The sequence below is a fragment of the Delphinapterus leucas genome, chromosome 19 (genome assembly GCF_059928025.1).
Source record: "Delphinapterus leucas isolate spDelLeu-1000000601 "Yukka" chromosome 19, BTC_Dleu_Yukka2, whole genome shotgun sequence".
Lineage (NCBI taxonomy): Eukaryota > Metazoa > Chordata > Mammalia > Artiodactyla > Monodontidae > Delphinapterus > Delphinapterus leucas.
In genome coordinates this window covers 42,076,155-42,100,068 of record NC_143147.1, presented here as the reverse complement: position 1 = coordinate 42,100,068, position 23,914 = coordinate 42,076,155, and the positions used below count along the sequence as shown (strand labels likewise).

At 33.6% G+C, this 23,914-nt stretch overlaps 1 protein-coding gene across 1 annotated transcript in view; it reads right to left on the bottom strand.

The window, feature by feature from the left end:
* Positions 1-98: 98 nt before the first annotated feature.
* BRIP1 (BRCA1 interacting DNA helicase 1) overlaps positions 99-23,914 on the bottom strand; it is a 197,276-nt gene continuing 173,460 nt past the window's right edge. The window contains 4 exon segments of the mRNA XM_022552603.3: positions 99-9,331; positions 9,333-10,069; positions 11,603-11,836; positions 14,085-14,167. Coding sequence (XP_022408311.2) covers positions 9,254-9,331; positions 9,333-10,069; positions 11,603-11,836; positions 14,085-14,167 — 1,132 coding nt within the window. The 3' untranslated portion in view covers positions 99-9,253.

Genomic DNA, 23,914 nt, shown 5'->3' with positions numbered 1-23,914 from the left:
CATCAGCATGGTATTCTTAGAAAAAGCTTTCCACAAAAATTCCTAAGAAAAGAATAAGATGAAAAGTATTTAGGAAAGGCATAGCACACTAACAATGATATTAGTTTCCTAAAAGCAAACAAACAAACAAAAAACTACTGGATGCAGTAATTTATTAAGGTGTTTGTATATGTATGTCAATCAGAAGACAGCTCAATGGAGAATTATTGCACATAGTGGTAACAATAAAACAAGTATATTATCATTAAAATATATTATCAGCAATATGTACTGCTTCTCATAAAAAACTCTTTAGTTAGATGAAGTCCAAAGAATGAGATTGAGTGGCTTTATAACTGGTATCTTAATTTTTATATTCTTAGTTGTCTAAAATTGTACCTTTCTCTTAGAGTGCCTTGAGAAAGAGGCTAAGTTAATATGAACTAAACTATGTTAAAAACCGTGTGGCGTGTTGCTATCAATGACTTTTGTCTAGGTACTAAATCACTCTGGGCCTCAGTTACCTCATGTTTAATATAAGGGAAGTAGATGACTTCTAAAGTTCTGGCCTACTCTAGAATATTAAAACAGTAATAAAAGTATAGTAAACAAATAAAAGCAGTACTTAACTAGAAGTTGCCAGTCTCAAGATAACATGATTCAGTTCAGTTTGTGGAACTAAACAGTGCCATAAATTGGGTACTTACTATTTTAAAGCATGTACCAGATGCAAGAGTGCCAAAGCAAACAAGGTCTTAATTTGTACAAGCATACAAGTCTGGTACAAAAGACAGAAGCAAAAATAAACAACTTAATGTTGAAAATACTATGTTGAAGTTGTGCACTGCAGGGGGGAGCAAGAAAGTTAGATGAAGTATACTTAATGCATTTGGGAGGACATGGTAAGTTTTCAGAGGACTAATGCCTTAGTTGAACTTCTCAAGATGAGTATGAGTTTGTCAGGTAAAGGAGAAGGGAACTCTGCACAGATGGAAGAACATTAGCACAGGCAATGGATGTGAAACAGCATGGTTTGTTTTAAAAACTATTCTTAAGTATAAAGTTAGCACAGGGCGCCAGGAGATGAGGTTGGAGACGTTAGCAGAGACCAGATCACAAAAGTCTGGTATGTCTTAGAAAACAAACTTATGGTTACCAAAGGGGAAAGGGCAGGGGGATAAATTAGGAGGCTGGGATTAACACATACACACTACTGTATATAAAATAGATAACCAACAAGGACCTACTGTATAGCACAGGGAACTGTACTCAATATCTTGTAATAACCTATAAGGGAGAAGAACCTGAAAAAGAACATATATATATATGTTTGTATTTATATTTATATATATATATATTAAACTGAATGTGCTGTACACCTGAAACTAACATGACATTGTAAATCAACTATACTTCAATAAAATGAAAAAAAAGTCTGTTATGTTTTCATGTAGAGTTTTGACTTGATCTTGTATATAAAAAGATTTTAAACAGGTGAGTGAAGTGATTTGTTTTTTAGACTAGTTAAATGGCAACAAAGTAGAAGGGGGACTTTCGGGGATGGACTGGTGGCAAAGTGACTAGTAAAGAACTATTACACTAGTCTAGGACTTCCCTGGTGGTCCAGCAGTTAAGACTCCATGCTCCCAATGCAGGAGGCCTGGGCTCAATCCCTGGCCAGGGAACTAGATCCCGCATGTTGCAACTAAAAGATCCCATATGCTGCAAGTGAAGATCCAGCATGCCGCAACTGAAGATCCCACACGCGGCAACGAAGATTCCACGTACTGCAACTAAGACCCGGTGCAGTCAAATAAATAAATATTAAAAAAAACACAACCATTATACTAGTCTAGAAAAGAGATTATGAAGGTCTGAATTAATGCAGTCACTGTGAAGATGGAAAGCAGGGGATAGTTGAGCGATATTGCTCAACTCAAAAACTTGGATGACCTGATATTTAATATTTAGAGAACTAGATGGATGATGGTGCCACCAGTGAAACAGGAAGAGCAGGTTTCAGAAAAGAATTGTTTTATACAAATTGAGTTTGAGATGCTATGGGATATCCAGGATGTTGAGCAGTCAGCTGGATGATGGGTCAGGAATCATTAGCAAGTAGTTCAAAACAGGATATGATTATCCAGAGGAAGCATATAAATTGGGAAGGGAGCAGGGGTGAGAAAAGAAGCAACATGTAAATTTAGTCCAGTTACTGGTGGGTTAGGGAAGAGAGGGGAACTAGTCAGGGAAAATACATGAGCTGAAAAGCAATGCTGAGAATCCAATCAAGACTAGAAGCCATCTACTATAGTGGCACCAATCCACACTACTATACATAAACTTCAGCAGTGCTCAACTTTCCAGTGTAGTAACAGCAAAGACAAACTGATATTAAACTAGGTTTGGGGATTCTGCAGGACTGGGATAGAATGACAAAGGTGGATAGGAGTTCAGGACACCAGCGGGAGAATAGTTCCAGTGACTGATTATGAAGTCCAAACCTGGAAGTAAGGAAGAAAGACTGAAGGAAGGAGGCTGATAAGCTGGGAGAAAACTGAGGGAGTAGGTATAGGAGGAGGAATGGAGTAGGGTATAGTCAATGGAAAAGGGCAGATGAAATGGAGGTAAAATCATAGGAGTTGAAGTCAGAAACTGAGGCTTTGGTATTAGGTATGCTGGTAAGGTGTTAAGAAACTGGAATTGAAAGTTATGACACTTTGGTACTAGTTCTGACTCGAATGTCACTAGTTAGCTATGTTACCCAAGGTAATGTTAAGCTTTTTGAGTTGTTTTAAGGAGATTCCTTTTTTTCATCGAAAAATATTTACTAAGCACGTACTACGTGTCAAGCAGTATACTATTCTCCAGGATGGTTTCTACCCTCAAAAAGCTAATACTCTTTAATGGATGTTAATGTACCTTCATTTAATATTATTAAAATGTTGTAAAATTATTCTGGAAAATGCCCCTTAGGATAAAAAGTAGGCTCGTGAGGCTTGCTTTCAGAATTCCAAGACTATACCTTTCATAGAGAGATTCTGAAAAACAAAAGTGGACTAATAAAATCAATACAAAGCACAAAAATATGTCAACCAAGACCTTGATTGTGGTCTCATTACAATGTTTTATTTTCCTCATTTATAAGAATGAGGATAATACCACCTGTGTTGCTGACTTTGGCAGGCTATTTTGAGAACCAAATGAACTAACAGTTGTCAAAGCTCTATGATACACTATACTACATGCTATACTCTAAGGCACTACAGATGTACTTGTTATGTTCTTGTTTTGTTCTGTTTGGGTAAGTTAACACTCAATAATCCAGAATAGAGAGGTTTAGAGATCTGAAGATGGGCACTTCAGGAAACGTAGCATATCCTGAAATTCCTCAAGAATATATTTTAAAATTGAGCATTTTTCCATTAAAATTTAAAAAAATCTGTTAAGAATTTTCCTGTGTTAAACAGATTATGCTGTTAACTTACAGATCCTCTATAATCTTAATTGTGCTTAACAGTATGCATATACTCAACAAACACTGCCTTGCCTGTATTACAGCTCCTATCACATTGTACTATAAATGTTTACTTATATGTGAATTAGGCTGTGAATTCCTAGTAGATATATCCTCGTCATACTCATCTTTGGTATCCCTAGAGTATAGCACTGCTCTTAATACAAAGTAGGCTCTCAAAATACGCAGATGAAAAAGTAGATGAATGATTAAATGCCAGGTAATATGAAAAGTGTCTGGATTCTTAGGGGTCACAGTGGGCCAGAGAGACAGACTTCTCAACAATTAATTGCAGTACCAAACAACAAATACTACACTGGGACAAAGGCAGGAAAAATTAACTTTGTCCCAGGGTCATAATGGGATTAAAAGGTTTACAAAATAGCTGTCATTTTTGGCTAATCAATTAGTTAACATGAAATTCAATTCCTATTTTAGAATCCAATGTGTCAGAATAGTACTGTTTATGAACATCTCAAAGAGAATGTACAAAAATCCAACATTCTTTGTAAGTTAAAATTGGTAAAATCACACCCTTTGAAAAAAAGAAAGAGAAAAGACAATTTCTGGCCCACAGCTGAAGGATTAGAGAAAATGTAAGGGATTTAATGCTGTTAGGGTAAGAATAACAAATTTGGAAAGAGAAGGGTCACTAGTCTTGAAATTAGTCAAATGAAATAGGCATTTATGAAAGCCAAGTATCCATATATAAAGTCCTGATAGAAATACATTATTAATAGAATGTATCAATTAATTTAGTCAGTAAATATAATGTTGGGAGTACAGCAGTAAACAACACAGACTGCCCCCACCCCCAACAAAAATCCCTGCCCTATGAATCGTACATAGAATGTTCTCAGGGCAAATTACAGATTTCAGTGTTCTGCTGATGACATTTTTGTTTGTAATGTGTACACATTTTAAGATATAAAAATGAAATGTAAAAAATGGAAAATACATTTTCACAATATTTAACTACACAGAATTTTAAATAAAGCTCCAAGTGCCTTTCAGTGCTTGGACCAAATTCTAACAGGTTTATTAGTCCTTTTGAAGGTGCAATTTCAGGATACTGAGAAAACAATTGTACTAGATTACTGTTGCAGTTTCCTAACAACTACCATTTGGACAGTGGTTCAACATTTATAAAGTACTTTCACATATTGCATATCATCTCATTTAATCATCACAATACTTTTCTTAGGTAGATACTGCTCACTTTTTTCACCCCCAGAAAATAAAGCTGAGGCTCAATGAGTTAAAATAATATGACCAAGGCCACTCAGTAAATAGCAGGACCAAAACTCAAACTCACACTTTTGACCCCTAATTCTGTTATCTGTCTCCTTGTCTGATGTAAAAAAAAAAAAGCTTTTATGCACTCTATTGCATCTGATACTCATAATGTTTGATTGATTTCTTATGAAATTATTATTTATTAACATTTTAAGGTGAAAAAACAGAAGTTCAGAGAAGATAAGTAACGTGCCCAAAGTAAGTCAGCAGGTGGTATCAGAACATGTTTCCATGTCTAATGGTAACAAAGCCCATGTATATTGCCAATCAACTTTAAAGACTGAAATATGGAAATATTAATACATCAATCTACCTTACTGTAATTTAGGTTGGTCCATACTAAGGATGGCACAGAGTAATTTTTTATATTTCCTACTGCCTTCTGCTTTAGGTAACCACAAGCAATAAAATCCTGACTGGCAAGGTGGATTACTTGGGTCCTTTTACAACAGATACAATAAAAGAGATCGATGTTTGAAAGGATGGTTAACATTTAAATAGGAATACCATAACACTAGTTTGAAAAAAAGGGAAAATATACCAAGACAATTCTTGATCCAAAATAACAACAGTCAGTATTTAATATCTCTAAATCTTTTCACTATATATGAATCATACATAAAAGACGATGGCATCTAACTTAGTTTACATACATGACATGCCACCTGTACAATCAGTACTTTGTAACAGAAAGGAGACAAAGGAAACCTTTTAAATTAAGCTTTGTAAATACAAATGTAAAATAATGTGAAATGGTGAAATTTTGGGTAAAAGCACAAGAGAATCAAAATCACAAAAGACCAAAATTAAAAAACACAAACTATAAAGCATACTAAAATATGTACCTCACTGTGCCTTGTGAACAAATATTCCTTTTAATCAGAATTTACCATTAGATTTTCAAAGGTTAATTTCTGGGAATACAATTTTTGTTTTCCTTGTAATACATTGAAACTTGTTTATTATAGAGTAGAATTTGGTATAAGATGGGTTGTTTTGGATCTTGTCCAGGAGTTCAGTTACTGAAAGCACTTCATTATAAGATGGTTTCACCAATAAGGTGATCCACTGGCTCAGATCACATGGATATTACAACAAGGCCCCATTGTAGAGTACAGGAAGCCAGGCAGCTAATGGTCTATCAAATGAAACCTTAAGAAACAAAATGCTTTTTTTTTTGGTAGACATGAAAATTGTTTCAGGCTAGAGAATCATAAGCCTAGGTCATCTATTTAAATTTCCATTTCCTGAAGTGATGTCTTTATGCTTAATCGCTGCACAGATACTTTATATTAAAGTTTTGTCTTCCTTAGACATTCACTGTTTGATGTGGTATTACATTTATTTTTTATTATGAAAAAGTTCAGAAAAAATAAGTTCAGTTTTAATACTGCCTTTTTATTTACAAAAAATTGACTGCATTTGTCTATAAAAATAGACAAGGCTCTACCACAAATTCGTAACAGTTAAAGTAAAATCTTGTGCATCTTACTGATAAATCTGAGGCTAAAAAGATCATGAGCAAGAATAATTGTGTAGTAAGCAAATACCAAAATAATGCCATCAGAGATTAAATAACTAAATAACCAGTCTTTCAAGTGATTTTACAATAGGTGTTTTGACTTCATGGAGTTTTATAAGCAATTTCAAAGAATTAAGTATTTTGAATGTGTTTTACTACAGGAACATAGCATGAGAAGGTCATATTGCAGAAAAATAATATGGAAAAGCATGTGAACTTAGAAACAATACAAAATTAAAAACCACTTAATAATTAAATGCATAGTAGTAGCACAAAGAGTTATCATTAATTTCCAACACAATTATTAAAGGTTTTAAATGATTCATGTAAACTTTAAAAGTCAAGTCATGAAGCATCTACTCTTCACAATGTACCTTTCTTCCATGAACCAAGCCCCTTCTCCAGCTGGTAGTTTTCCTGATTCGTGGCCTGTATATTCTATGTATTTTCAGCCCTTAAATAAATTCAGTATTAGATGATTATTTCATATGCATGGAATGGGTAAGGCAAATTACTTGATGAACAATTTCTATCTTATATATCTCAGCCTTAAAAAATAAATGAGACAAGTAACTTACCCTTCCTACTATACAATGCTTCTTTATTGTCAGTTTATCTCCTATCTGTCTGTCTGTCTGTCTGTCTGTCTATCTATCTATCATCATTAGGGAAGTCTTTGTATAAAGCAAGAGTGTACTCCAGATACATGACTGATTTACCAAGTAATAATTGAGGGCTTGCCATGTGCCAGATACTCTTTTAAATGCTTTTACATGTTTTAACTTAAACTTTCTAAAACATCTCTTTAAAAAGTATTTTATCACTAATGAAAATGTTTTACCTCACACTCTTTATAAAGGCTAGACTTTACTTCTTGCAATACCAACCTGGTCAAGGCTGTGATCTGAGGAGACTATATACCTGATTCAACCATGATACCATTGTACAAAATTTTTGAAACACCTCTTGGAATTACTAAAAGCTTGTGCCACATCTCTGTGTACATTCTCAGTAATGGAAATTTTTAGCCTTGGAGAGAATTAGATTTTGGAAAGAATAAATTATATCTAGGGAAAGGAATGGTATTTGAGATCAAGCTGGATAATAACACTAAGATATGACTAAAAAATAATGTGTTTGATTTTTCTCAGGTAGTTTACCAAATCTTCTAAGGGCAATTTTAAGGATTCAAAAATATTTTAATTGCAGCACTGGTAAAATAAATACTTGCTTCCCAAGTTATTATGTACATATTCATACAATTATTCATGTTACCTTTTATACAAATGGTTTGCTTTATTTAAAGCATTTTGCAACCAAATGAAAATTTATTCAGAATAAAATATCAACATATATTCCTTTAAATTATGGATTTTTAAAGCTGAAAGGGATTTGCATGATTTTATAGTACTAAACTACACATTTCACAGATGAAACTAATTCCCCAAAAGGCATGGTGATTGCCAGCATGACTTAGCAAATTAGTGGCAGAGCCAAGAATAGAGCCCAAGTCTCTTGTCTTCCACCTGGTATTTTTTCTACTACCACACCACCCTTGATGTGTGGATTAAGAACTATTCCAAAGATGACAAATGATTTCACCCTTTCAAAACAATTTAAAAATTAATCCAGTGCTTGAAACTTTTTACTGATCACCTAAGAAAAAGATCTAATACTAGGTGGGACTGAATATATCCCAATCTGCAGATAAATTCTTTAACTGGTAAATTATCAATTTAAATTTCTTTGAACTATGCTTAGAGTTGTAACATCCAATGCTATAGAAACAATTAAGCTGTATTCAATATAAATGTCATCAAAATGAAAGTAAACATATGCATATATAATAAATCATTGTTCCAAATGAATATAAAAGATACCTGACTGCTGAGAATTTTGACTTGAAAATAATAAACCGCATCAACAACTTGAACAGCTCATAAAATTTCAATTCAAATCACTCCAAGAAGGCTAAATGTCTATTGAGTAACAGATGTTTCTTGGAAAAGATTGGTGAATGTATTTTTGGAATGATGTCAGAGAAGAGCTACTTTTATAACCATTTTTGATCAGAAGTGTAGCTTCATTCACAAAAACAAAGAGTCAAAATTTACAGAAAAGCTTACTGAGCTATAAGGGAACATTTTTCAGCTACAGTTACACGTTTAGCTTTACTTATTAAATTTATATTTGAAGTTTTCTATCTTAGTTGCATAACTGAAGCCTTTATGCTAGAACATGTCACTTTTTTCCGCAATGGTGATGAAGCTAAATAATTAGAATTGAAAATTTGGAGTCCTTCATTTGGCATTTTATAATTTTACATAAATTTGTTTAAAACATGCTTGGTTTTGATTTAACAAACAAAAATGTAAAACAATTTCAATTAAAAATACATGTAGTTTTCTTCCTTAATTCTTAATTACTTATAAGTAGGCAGTTTAATACAGGAATATACTTTTCAAGAAAACTGATTTCTAAAAAAAAAAACCTCAGACTGATCTGAGGTAAAATCTACAGTGAAACATGACTGAGGGGTGACTGGATTAGATTGCTATTAATTTTTACGCAGCAGTATGAAAACAAATGGATGAAGAGGACTACAAAATACAAATATTTATGTGAATTTTTTTTTTTTTTATTTATGTGAAATTTAAAGTGCCTTAGGAAACTACATATCTTCCAGATTGATTAATTTAATATTGCATTTAGCTAAGGAAGACTTGGAGGAAAATATTTTTTATGAATCAATTTATCAAAACTTGAGAATAGTAAAACTTATATTTCTGAACATAATATAGACTTTGGATTAAAGTGAATTATATATCTCAAATTTTTAAAAAAAGCTATGTCACTTATCCAATGTACAAATTATCATTTACAATAGAGTTTAATATAAGCATGACGACATGTTTTTATACCTTGACAGTTAAGTATTATTACCTAACACCAGGGAACACATCTTTATTTTTGGGAGGAGACTGTTTAAAGTTCTTTATATCCGTTTCATGAGTTTTTTCCCAGTTCCAATTCATTTATATGAGTCGTTTTTACATTACTACCAATGTCATCAACTTTACTTTCTTTAATATGCGTGAGTCTATTCAACTTTGTGCCTGTGCAATCCTCAGCTTTCATTTCTCTGACTGAATCCATTCCTTTCATAGTTTTAATTTCAAAAAGATCTTCAGCTAAAATGCAATTTGAATTATTAGCCAATCTGTTGTCTCTATCAGTTCCAACTAGTTCATTCTTTTCTTCATTTGTATCTATGGGATCATAAAGTTCGGGTGTAAAATAGATAGATTCATCCTCTGCTTCTGTTTCAAAAGCTGTATTTGAAGTAGAAAGTTCAGCTTCTTCACTTACTAGAGATAACAGAATGTCTGGATCTTCTGGATTCAGGAGAGTAGCATTAATCTTTATTGATGGAACAATGGTTTCCGATTGAGGGCATGGTCCAAGTGATGTGTTTACTGTCAGAGAGGAGGACTCATATTTATCAGTGAGTGGCAAAGCTGCTTCACGTCCCTTTTCTGTTTTGAAAGTGGAAGAATTAGAGGCACAGTCCTCTGATGACCTAAACTTAGGTGTTCCAGTCAGAATTTTACCAGTATGATACTGTTCCAGAAAATTACTGCCAGACCAGCTAACTCTGTTTGTTTGTTTGTTGAAGGTTGGGCTTGTGGATCTGGAAATCACAATTTTTTCTGCTCCTACTGCCTGGGCAGACTCTTCCAATAATAATGGATCATCTACAAATACAAAGATATGAGTGTTAACTTTCTGTTCCTAATGTAATATTTGTTATATTAAAACAATTTTTGTTAGAAATACTGAAATAACTGTATAGGATACATAATTGAGAGCCCATAACAAGTAGTAGCAGGACTTCCATCTTAGAATGGAAGCATTCTAAGCAATCCATCTTCAAGCACAACATGTTAACTCTGAAAGGAATCTTAGGTCTCCAGTGGTTCCCAGCCCAAGTTATAATGCTGTCTGGTAAACTATCAAATTCCACACCAGGGACCTCAGAAGTGAACAATAAAAGAAATGGTAAAAAGGAAGAGGAAGAGGGATGAGTAAAGGAGGGAACAGGCTGTAAAAATGCCTTAAAAATCCACTCACCAGTGATTGAGAAAAACTGACCTAGACTAATTCCCTTAAGGAAACTGACAACCACCAAGACTAAGTTATTTGCTTAAAGTTATAGAATTGGTTGGTAATCAGACCTGGACTAGAACCTAGCTTTCCTGATTATCAGTATAATGGCCTAGAATTCACTATGACATTTAGCTAGGATAGAAGCATATACTATAAAATAGTTAAAAAGTAATATATTAAACTACTATTATATATTAATTAAAACAATTAAAATGATATCCAATGATACAGAACAGTTTGGCAAACTTTTTCTATAATAGGCCAGACAGTAAATATTTTAGGCTTTGTGGATCACATTGTATCTGTTGCAACTACTCAATTATGCTGTTCTAGTGCAATACATACAACTACTCAACTCTATTGTTGTGTACAATATATAAATGATTGGGTGTGGCTGTATTCCATTAAACTTTACTTACAAAAACAGCAGGCCAAATTTGGTCCGCAGGCCACAGTTTGCTAATCCCTGATGTATTATATTCTAATATATTTTAAACTATATTTTAATTTTCTAAATTATATTTTAATCCAGTATATTCTGATATTTTAAAATATTATTTTTTTATCATTTAGAATAAATGACTCTCACTTCTCTAAAATAAGAAATTCATGTAAGACAATTATCTATAAATTAGGTCAATTTTTAATATCACCTTTAGAAAAACATTACCATTTGCATAGTGCTTTACAATGTTGTGATATTTATCATCTTATTAGATCTTTACAACCCAACCTGGAGGGATAGGTAGGCAGATATCCCTTCTATTAAGACTCAAAAAGTTAAGTGACTTGCTCGGGAGTGGGGGTCACAAAGTTAGTTAGTGGCAAAGCTTCTAAGTGGAAAACCAGAAAATATGTGTAGATCTCCTCAAAAATTTGTTCCCATTCTGATACAAATTATTTTATGATAACACCTTATAATAACCAACATATTTAAGGACATTAATCTGTAGCATAACAAATATCATTTCACTAAACACAATGAAAGACTTCTCTACCAAATGTAAATGGTTAGAACTTTTCATATTTTTCTCCTTTCTGGAGATGATGTCTCTTGGTAAAGATGGACTTTTATCTATCATTTTAGGACACTGTAGCTCTTAGACACATTTTTACTTTACCTTCCCTAGGATATTCTGGTGATAGATGGCTTGCTGCTTCTAATAAATAAGTTGAGGTATTATCCTTCAAACAAGCCACTGCAAGCGGAGACTCATTGTCCTGTATAGATTTTCTGTCTTCTTTGTATACATCAATGACCTTTCGGTGCTTTTTGGAAAATTCAGCCAAGGACTCCAGCGCACTCTCAAAGGTTGAATGGTGCTGAATCAGCTGCCGAACCCACTTAGAAAGTCCTAAGGCAAAAAGTAAACCCAGCAAAGAAACTTTGGTTATTCAGTGAAGATATTATGTATTAAGAAAAAAAAAATTAGATAACTTCTCTGGTGAGGTAATCTACTTTGAATTTAGAGGATACAGGGTGGTTCTCTACATTTTTCCTGCCTTTTTACCTTCATGTGTACAATATGCTCTTGTATCAGTAGCATTTCTCTTTACATGCAGTGATTGCCAACTGGATGGAGGGAAGAGGCAGTGGGAGTAGAATGGAGATGGGAAAATATTATTTGTCAATTAAGAATAACTGGGGAATAAGGCAAATTTAATTTTATCATAATTCCCCACAAAAAATTACCTACCTTTTAATTGCAGAGAAAATACAAGTTCTAAACAACACAATCTTTTATTCCAACTTTTAAATTTGACTCCTTTAGCAAAAATAAATTCAAGATTACAGTCTCATAGGTTTTTTTTTTTTTTTGTTTCCCTTCTCCTTCCAATTCCAAATATATCAAACTATTCTGGGAGTAAAAGGAATAACACTGTTTTATGGGCAAATCATGTCCTATCTGAATATTTATTACATAATTATTTTTTAATATATAAATAATCAAGTTGTAAGGGACAAGATTTGACCCTGTGACATGTGAAAACTGCATAAAAATAAACCATATTAACAGTATAAGGTGTTTTGGAGTATGACTCACTTCAGAATGAAATTCAGATATTTGGACTTTAGAAAATAAATATTCTCTGCTGATGTTACTAAAACATCATCTTTTGGAGAAATTTTAAAAGTCACTATGGTATTTTAAGTTGAGAGGAAGGTAAGACAGGGCTTCAAGCAATTTGAACTATTATTCTTTCATTTCAAATACATTCCTTTAGTTTTTTTGTTTAATGGAGCTTTTCTATCAACTATTCTTTTGCGTGTTGAATTTAAACAAAAATTAGTCATCAAATGGAATTTGTATGTTGTTGTGCTGTATTGCCTAGATAAGATTTCAAAGCTTATGAGTCTCAGAAAAAATAAAAACCTTACAGAAAATAATGGAAAATACTTAATTCAAAAAAATCTCTCAACAAATCTGAACTACAAGGTAAAAATTTCAGTTCTAGATTTTAAAATAAGAAAAAAAAACTTAAACAGCATTTTTTTAAAGTTCTTTATTTTTGTTTGCTTGGGGAAATAATAATTATACCAAATAAGAATATGAAAATTTCCCAAATTGAAAAATTTTAGCGTTATAGTTATTGCTTTCATTTCGAACTTTTTGTGATCAAAGAAAGCCTTTTCAGTGTAAAATGTCAGTTTGCTTTTGAAAACTTGAAAGAATCTGAGCTCCACCTGCTGACTAAACATAAGCACTTAACATTTGTTTTTGGTTATATCTTGGCCTTGGCTTGCTTTACAGGGGAAGAGAAGAAAAGACTAATAAGGCAGCATTTCCTGCTTCAATCCAGGTGGATATGTTTTAATATTGAACCAAATATAATAATTAGGCTCTGAAATATAAAAAGTAGAGTCCATACCCATAGACAGCTAATCTGAAACAAATTAAAAAATTAGCATCTTTTCATTATAGTATGGTATGAACTTTTTAGCTCTAAAGATAACAATAAAAACGCAAGTACTTCCAACAGTTCTTTAATAACAGATGGATTCCTGGTATTAATTCGGATGAAAACTACAGGCACACAGTATTTGTTCATTTGAGTGGAGAAAAATGACCATGTACTTGATCTTGCAGCATGCAGTGGTGCTTTTTTTTCTTTTTAGAAAATACTAGCTCTAATATAAACTCTATAACAACTGAAGCATTTCTAAACAAACACACACACATACAACAATAAAACTCAAATAATCCAGAATGAAAGAATAAAAAGAATCCTAAGCACCAAAGGATTGCTTGTGTGCTTAAATGTAAAAACTTAATATTTCTTGGAAAACTCATTTCTGTGGAACAGCTTTTTCCCTGACAATGGTAAATAAATTATTGCTATGTTACTGAATCAAATCCCACATTCTGGTGAAATTGAAGGATCTTGATTGATTAATACTACATCAGTAACCAGATTCTCCTCTATAAAGATTTTTTGTAAACACAGAAGCATTAAAAGGCTAGATTTCCAGTCAATGTGAATTTTTCCATGTTCGATCTAGTAATTCAAATTCTCTATCCAATTCTTTGCTTTAAAAATAGAAGTCATTAAATACCAAAGATTGTTACTAATTCGTACTCTAAGCCCAGCAGAGAATCTTACCAGATATGTATCGACTTGGGTTACTCCTGAAGCGATCATCCACTAGAATAAGAGCTCCCCAGTCATTTTTGTGTCGAATACACCTATAAAAAATAGGGAGAAAATGAAATAAACATAACAGTGAAAATAAAGCCACATTTCTAGTGGGACAGACAGAAGGTTGAGAAAATCAATGATGTGTCTGTCAGGTATCAAAATCAATGACATGTCCTTTAATCAAAGTCATTATTATGAGTAAAGTTTTCAGAAACTACTCAGTACAATGTACCAAAGTAGGTGTATTAAAAACTCTCCTACTTTTGCCAACTACTGATAACATACCCAAAAATGTTACATGCATTCTATTTTGAAAGACAAGAAAATTATAGAAAATATTTCCCAAAACATTCTTTACACACACAATATTTTTTACCTTAAGTATTATATTAGCTGTAGATTTTATGTACATAACTTTTATTCTGGTTTAACAAGTTTTTATCATAAATGAATAAGTTTGTAAAAAAATTTTTGCACCAATTGATATAATCATGTAGTTGTTCTTTTTAGACTGTTAATATGGTGGATTATACTGGCAAAATTTCAAATACTGAGCTCGCCTTTCTTTCATCCCTAGAATAACCACTATGGTCATGTGCATTATTCTTTTTATAGATTGTTGGGTTCAATTTGCTAATTTTTAAAATTTTAAACATTATTAAAATTTTTTAAATTTAGTGGTTTTTCAGTTTGCAGGGCAGAAATTGAGACACAGATGTAGAGAATAAACGTATGGACACCAAGGGGGGAAAGCAGCGGGGGGTGGTGGTGGTGGTGGTGGTGTGATGAATTGGGCGATTGGGATTGACATGTATACACTGATGTGTATAAAATTGATGGCTAACAAGGACCTGCTGTATAAAAAAAAATTAAAAATAAAATTCAGTGGTTACATTTACAAGGTTCTGCAACCTATACCACTGTCTATTACAGAACATTTTTACCTCACCAAAAAGAAACCCCATGCCTATTAGTCACTCCCAATTACCCAGATCATTCCCCCTAACCCCTTGCAACCACAATCTACTTTCTGTCTGTATAGATATACCTATTTTGGACACTTCATATAACTAGAATCATTTATGTCATTTTGTGTCTGGCTTCTTTCACTTAGCATGATGTTTTCAAGGTTACTTGTATCGTGCATCAGTACTTTGTTCCTTCTTATGGCTGAATAATATTCCATTATATGGATATACCATAATTTATCCATTCATAAGTTAATGGGCATTTGGGTTGTTTCCACCTTTTGACTATTATGAATAATGCTACTATAAACATTTGTGTACAAGTTTTTATATGGATACATTTAAAAAATTCTTTTGGGTATATACTTAGGAATAGAATTGCTATGTTGTATAACTCTACGTTTATAACTTTTAGAGGAACTGCTACATTTTTTTTTTTCCAAAGCAGTCACATAATTTTACATTTCCATTAGCTATGTATGAGATTTCCAATTTCTCCATAGCTTCACCAACACTTGTTACTGTCCATCTTTTTCAATAGATGTACCAGGAGGTATGAAGTGGTATTTCACTCTGGTTTTGATTTGCATTTCCCTAACGACTAATGATGTTCTGCATCTTTTCATGTGCACAATGGCCACGTGTGTATCCTTTTTGGAGAAATGTCTATTTAAATTATTGGTCCAAATTAAAATTGCATTATTTATATTTTTATTGTTGAACTGTAAGAGTTCTTTATATATTCTGGATATAAGACCCTTATCAGATACATGATTTGCAAATATTTTAGAAACTGTTGCCTAATCCAAGGTCAAGAAAATTTGTACCTTGTTAGTCTTTGATCCATTTTGAGTTAACTTTTGTATATGGTGTGAGGTAGGGGTCTAACTTCATTCCTTTCCAGGTGGATATCCAATTATCCAAGAATTATCTGTGAAAAAGACTATTCTTTCCTCATTAAATTGTCTTGACACTTTTGTCAAAAATCCATTCACTGTAAATGCATGGGTTTGTTTCTGGACCCTCAATTTTACCCCTTGTTCTACATGTCTGTATTACATCAATACAATGCAGTCTTGATTACTGTAGTTTTGCAGTAAGTTTGAAATTGAGAATTGTCAGTTCTCCAGTTTTGTTCTTCTTTTTCAAATTTTTTGTGGCTATTCTGGGTCTCTTTCAATTTCCATATGGATTTTAGGATCAGCTTCTCAATTTCTGCACCCAATCCAGTTGGAATTCTGGTTGGGATTATATTAAATCTGTAGATCAATTTGGGGGAGAATGTTATCTTAATAATAATGTTTTCCAATCTGTCATCATGGAATTCTCCCATTTATTTAGAAATTTCTTTCAACAATATTTTGAAGCTTTCAGGGTACTTTCATTAAAGTTATTTCTAAGTATCTTGCTCTTTTTGATGCTACTGTAAATGGAATTAACTTGATTTCATTTTTGGATTGTTCATTGCTGGTGTATAAAAATGTAACTGATATTTGTATAGTGAATACGCATCCTATAACTTTGCTGAACTTGTTTTAGTTCTAAATAGTTATTGTTTATGGATTCCTTAGGATTTCTATGTAGAATATCATGTCATTTGCAAATTTAAAGATAATTTTACTTCTTTTCCAATCTGGATATCTTTTATTTCTTTTTCTTGCCTAATTGCCCTGGCTAGAACCTCCAACACAATAATGAATACAAGTGGTGAGAGCGGCCATCCTTATTTTATTCTCAAACTTAAGAGAAAAATGATAACTTTCACCATTCAGTATGATGTTAACTATTGTATGCATACATGCCCTTTAAGGTTTAGGAAGTACCTGCTATTCCTACTTTGTTGAGTGTTATATTGTCAATTGCTTTTTCTCATCTTGAGATGATCTTGTGGTTTTTGTACTTTACTCTAATATGGTGTTACACTGATTTTAGCTGAACCAATAAACTGGCAGGGTGTTGAACCACCTTGCAGTCCTGAGATAAATTCCACTTGGTCACTGCGTACAATCCTTTTAGTAAGTTGCTGGATTCAGTTTTCTACTTTTCTGTTGAGGATTTTTGCATCTATAACCATAAGAGATACTGCTCTGTAGCTTTCTTGTGATGTCTTTGATTACTTTTGGTATCAGGCAACACTGGCCTCATGGAATAAACTGGTACATGTTTCCTGTTCTATTTTTCATAAGCATTTGTAAAGGATTCTCTTTAAATGTTTGCTAGAATTCATCAGTGGAGTCATTCTTTCCTGGGCTTTTCTTTGTGTGAAATTTTCATATTACTAATTCTTCCACCTCTTCACTTGTTATAGATCTATTCAGACATTCTACTGCTTGAGTGTCAGTTTCCATAGCTGTGTCTATGAATTTGTCCATCTTTTTTTAAAAAAAATAAATTTATTATCTTTTTATTTTTGGCTGTGTTGGGTCTTCATTGCTGCACATGGGCTTTCTCTAATTGCGGCAAGCATAAGCTGGTGGCTTCTCTTGTTGCTGAGCATGGGCTCTTGGCACACAGGCTTCATTAGTTGTGGCATGTGGGCTCAGTAGTTGTGAATTGCGGGCTCTAGAGCACAGGCTCAGTAGTTGTGGCACACAGGCTTAGTTGCTCCACAGCATGTGGGATCTCCCCAGGCCAGGGCTCTAACGTGTGTCCCCTGCATTGGCAGGAGGATTCTTAACAACTGTGCCACCAGGGAAGTCCTCAATTTGTCCAACTTATCTAAATTATCTATTTTGTTGTCATATAATTGTTCAAGTATTCTCTTATAATGCTTTATATTTCTGTAAGTTTGGCAGTAACAACCCCTCTTTCATTCCTAATTTTAGTAATTTGAGTCCTTTCTGCATTTTTTTCTTGGTCAGTCTAGTTAAATGTCAATTTTCTTGATCTTTTCAAAGAGCCAACTTTTGTTACCCTGACTTTTTCTACTTTATTTTCTATTTCCTTTATTTCCATTCTAATCTCTACTATTCCTTTGATTTGCTTGTCTTGGGTTTGATTTGCCCTTCTTTCCTTAATTCCTTAAGGTAGAAGGTTAGAGTACTGATTTCAGATATTCTTTTTTTTTTAAATATAGACATTTATAAAAATAAATTTCTCTCTGAGCACTGCTTTCACTCTACCCTCAAAATTTTGGTACACTGTGTTATCATATTCATTTATCACAAGGTATTTTCTAATCTCCCTTTTGATTTCTTCTTTGATCCACTGGTTAGGAGTATGTTCTTTAATTTCCACGTATTTTTAAGTTTTTAAATTTTCTGTCTGTTACTGATTTATACTATCATTCCACTGTGATCAGAAAAGATACTTTCTATGATTTTAACCATTTAAAATGTATTGAAATTTATTTTGTAGCCTAACATATGGTCTATCCTGAAGTATGTGTCATGTACACTTAAGAAGAATGTGCATTCTGTTATTGTAGGGTAGAGTTTAATAAATATGTTAGGTTTGTAACTGTTGGTTTATAGTGCTGTTCAAGACTTTCCTTTTCTGTTGATTTTCTTTCTAACTGTTCTATCCATTATTGAAAGTGGGGTATTAAAGTCTCCAACTATAACTGTTGAATTTATGGAGTGAAAATTTTATTAGAAAATTTCTAGTAACAAAAAGGTTATTTTGTCTGGTATTAGTATAACCAAATCAGTTGTCTTTTGTTTACTGCTTGCATGTCTTTTTCTGTTTACACTTGAGATCTAGTTGTGTTTTTTAACCAAAGCATTTATCTTTCAGGCAGCATAAAGTTGGATCATGTTCTTTTTAAAAAAATTCATTTTGCCAATCTTTTTCTTTTGATTGGAGTGCTTAGTCCATTTACACTTAATGTAATTACTGATAAGGTAGAATTTACTTAGCTATTTTGCAAATATCCACTTTACTATTTGTTTTCTATGTCTTTTTTGTTATTGTTCTTCCACTATTCCTTCATTACTGCCTTCTTCTGTGTGCAATAGATATTTGAGTTATTTTATTAATGGTTGCTTTGAGGATTATAATAAACACCTTAATTTATAAAAATCTATTTTGGATTGATAGCAACTTAATTTCAGTAGTATACAAAAACACTGCTCCTGTATAACTCTGTTTCTTCCCCCCAACCCTTGTGCTATTACTTTAATATAAATTATATCTTTAAACATTGTACACCTGTGCAGAAAAGAGTTAATACAGCAGGCCAAGTTGCTTATCCCTAGAAAGGCCTGAATATAAGGTAGCCCTTGGTTGGTGTTTAGATTTCAGGGAGGGTTCCAATCACTAACTAAAAGAAACTCTCACTGTGTCTACAATGTCTGTGGAAAAATATGGTTAATGCTGAATACCTGCTTTGCTTCTGAGAGTCTAGACTTTGGGGAAATGTTAGGCAGAGTCTGCCTATACGACCAGCCCAAATAAAAAAACCGGGTGCTGAGTCTCTAACAAGCTCTCCCGATTAGCTATTATTTCACACGTTACCACAATTCATTGCTGGGAAACTAAGTGTGCCCTGTGTGACTCCATTGAGAGAGGACCCTCAGAAGATTGTACCTGGCTTCCCCTGGAGTTTGCCCATATGCCTATTCCCTTTGCTGTTTTTGCTTTGTATCCTTTCACTGTAATAAATCCTAGGTGTGCATACAGCTATATGCTGAGTCTATCACTGCTCCTGGTGAATAACTGAACCTAAACATCATCTTTGGGACTGCCAATACAATGCCTATTACCACAGACTTAAGTTTATTGCTTTATGCAGTTGTTTTCAAAAATCAAACAGGAGAAAAAGTTATTAAAATATAGTTATATTGGGCTTCCCTGGTGGCGCAGTGGTTGAGAGTCCGCCTGCCGATGCAGGGGACACAGGTTCGTGCCCTGGTCCGGGAAGATCCCACATGCCGCGGAGCAGCTGGGCCTGTGAGCCATGACCGCTGAGCCTGTGCTCCGCAACGGGACAGGCCACAACAGTGAGAGGCCCGCATACCGCAAAAAAAAACAAAAACAAAAAAAAGTTATATTGTTTTTTATATTTACCTATGAAATTACCTTTACAGATGCTCTTTATTTCTTCATGTGGATATAGTTACTGGTTAGTGTCCTTTCATTTCAGCCAGAAAAAGACTCCCTTTAGTATTTCTTGTACAATAAGTTTTCTAGAGATTAATTCTCTCAGTTTTTGTTTATTTGGAAATGTTCTCCTTAATTTTTCCTTAATTTTCTTCCTTAATGTTTCTCCTTAATTTTTGAAGGATAGTTTTGTTAGATATAGATTCAACTGACAGTCTTTTTCTTTTGGCGTTTTAAACATGTCATTTCACTGCTTTCTTCTCTCCATGGTTTCCAGTGAGAAATCTACTTAAATTATTGAGGATACCTTGTATAATGAGTTGTTTTTCTCTTGCTGCTTTCTAGATTCTCTCTTTGTCTTTTGACAGCTTGATCACGACATTTCTATGTATGGATCTCTTTGAGTTCAAACTACTTGGAGTTTTCTGATTTTCTTAGATGTGTCATCAAATTAGATGTGTCATCAAATTAGGGAAGTTTCCAGCCATTACTTTTTCAAAAAAATCTTTCTGTTTCTTTCTCTCTCTTCTCTCCCTCTAAGACTCTCTTTATGTGTATGTTGGTATGCTTGATGGGGTTGTACAGGTTCCTGAGGCTATCTTAATTATTCTTCGTTCTTTTTCTTTCTGTTCCTCAGACTGAAAACCAATTCTTTCTTCTTCCTGCTCAAAACTGCTGTTGAGCCCCTCTAATAAATTTTTCATTTCACTTATTGTAGGTTTCAACTACAGAATTTCCGTTAGGTTTTTTCTTTAAAAAAATTCTACCTAACTATTGATATTCTCCATCTGGTGAAACATCATTCTCATAGTTTCCTATAGCTCTTTAGACATAATTTCCTTGGATCCTTGATCATATTTAAAATAGCTTTATATACTAACTACAACATCTGGACTCCCTTAGGGATAATTCTTATCGACTGCTTTCTCCCCTGTGTATGGGGAATATATTCTTCTTTGCACATGCCATAATTTTTGTTGAAAAGAGTACATTTAAAATAATGTAATCTGGCAACTGTAGAAATCAGATTCTTCCTCCCTCCCCAAGGATTTTTGTTGTTGATGCTGCTGTTGTTGTTGCTGTGACTTTTCTGAAATCATTTTGTAAAGTCTGTATTCTGTCATGTGTGACCATTGCTAGCTCAGCTTAGTGGTCAGCTAATGATTAGACAGAGATTTCCTTAAACATCTGGAATCCACAGTCTCCCATTCTTTGCCAAGAGGCTTTGCATGTGTTTTTGGATACATTTTTGAGCCTTGATCAGGCAGGCAATAACTCTACCTTAGTCTTCACTTCCTGCTTCAGCAGAGCCTCAAGGTCACACAGAGGTGAGAGCTTAGGGCCTTCTCAGGTCTTATGAGCATGTGCACATCCCTGGTCATGTGCACAGTCCTAAACATTCCTACTAGAGTCTCAGGAATATGTCGGAACTTTTAAAGCCCCCATGGAAATCTCATTTCCCAGCTTTTCTCTTTAAGTTTTCAGTTAGTTTGTTATTTGTCCCAATTTTCATTCATTGTCTCAGGAAGCTGTGAAGTTAAACAACTGCTTAAGTGAGCTCTGAGACAGGTAAAAATTTCCCCATATTATCCTTTGAATGTCTGCAGGATATGTAGTAATATCACCTCCTTTATTCCAGATATTGGCAATTTGCAGCTTTTTTGGTCAGTTTACCTATAAGTTAGTAGATTTTATTGATTGCTTTAAAAATGGATTTTATTGATTTTTTAGTTTGATTTATATTCTTTTCTTTTTTCTGTTTGCTTTACATTTATTTTGCTCTTCTTTTCTAGCTTCTTAAGGTAGAAGTTTAGATAACTGATTAGAGATCTTTGTTTCTGAAAATAAACATTTAATGATATAAATTTCCCAGTGAGCTCTGCTATACCTGTGGTCCACAAATTTTGATATGATGATTTTCATTTCTGGTGAGTTCACAATATTTTCTAATTATCCTAAGACATCCTGTTTTTCCTATGGATTTTTTAAGATGTTATTAATTTCCAAGTACTTGGACATTTTAATGTTATTTTTCTGTCATTGATTTCTAGTTTGTTTATTTGCAGCATGGTCAAAGAACACACTATGATTTCAAATCCTTAAAAAAAATTTTAAGTTTATCACCCAGGATATTGTCTAAATTGGTACATATTCCTGGTGTTTATTCTGCTATTGTTGGGTGGAGTGCTCTATAATGTCAATTCAATCTAGCTGGCTAATAATATTGTTTAAGTCTTCCATCTCTTTATTGGTTTTCTGTTTACTACTTCTATCTATTACTGAGAGAGGGATTTTAAAGACTCCAACCATGCTTGTGGATTTGTCTATTTCTCTATTCAGATGTCAGCTTTTGTGTCATGTATTTTGAAGCTCTATTTTTAGGTGCATACACATTTAGGATTGTTATGTCTTTCTGAAAAACTGACCCTTTCAGCATTATGTAAATTTTCTTCTAACACCCCAATAATTTTCTTTCCTCTTAATTCTACTTTGTCCTGATATTAATATAGTTATTCCAACCAGTTCATTGGTATTTTGAATTCTGGTCTTCTTCCGCAATCTGTCTACTATTATTCACTTTTCACAGTACTCAAATAGCTGCTCCATGCATTCTGTCTAGCTTTTAAAGACAGTACAGAATGTACTTACTCCATCTTATCTAGAATTGAAACCTCCAGACTCTTTATTTTTTTAATGTTTATTTATTTATTTTCTTATGAGTCATCCATTTTATACACATCAGTGTATACATGTCAATTCCAATCTCCCAATCCATCACACCACAACCCCCACCACTTGCCGCTTTGCCCCCTTGGTGTCCATATGTTTGTTCTCTACTTCTGTGTCTCAGTTTCTGCTCTGCAAACCAGTTCATCTGTACCATTTTCTGGGTTCCACGTATATGCGTAAATATACGATATTTGTTTTTCTCTTTCTGACTTACTTCACTCTGTATGACAGTCTCTAGATGCATCCATGTATCTACAAATGACCCAATTTCCTTCCTTCTTATGACTGAATAATATTCCATTGTATATATGTACATCTTCTTTACACATTCATCTGTCAATGGGCATTTAGGTTGCTTCCATAACCTGGCTATTGTAAATAGTGCTGCAATGAACATTGGGGTGCATGTGTCTTTTTGAATTATGGTTTTCTCTGGGTATATGCCCAGTAGTGGGATTGCTGGGGCATATGTTTTCCTCTAAGAGTTTTACAGTGCCCGGTCTTACACTTAGGTCTCTAGTCCATTTTGAGTTTATTTTTGTGTATGGTGTTAGGGAGTGTTCTAATTTCATTCTTTTAAATGTAGCTGTCCAGTTTTCCCAGCACCAATTACTGAAGAGACTGTCTTTTCTCCATTGTATATCCTTGTCTCCTTTGTCATAGATTAGTTGACCACAGATGCGTGGGTTTATCTCTGGGCGTTCTATCCTGTTCCATTGATCTATATTTCGGTTCTTGTGCCAGTACCATACTGTCTTGATTACTGTAGGTTTGTAGTATAGTCTGAAGTCAGGGAGTCTGATTCCTCCAGCTCTGTTTTTTTCCCTCAAGACTGCTTTGGCTATTCGGGATCTTTTGTGTCTCCATACAAATTTTGAGATTTTTTATTCTAGTTCTGTAAAAAATGCCATTGGTAATTTGACAGGGATTTCATTGAATCTGCAGATTGCTTTGGGTAGTATAGTCATTTTCACAATATTGATTCTTCCAATCCAAGAACATGGTATATCTATCTGCTGGTATCATCTTTAATTTCTTTCATCAGTGTCTTATAGT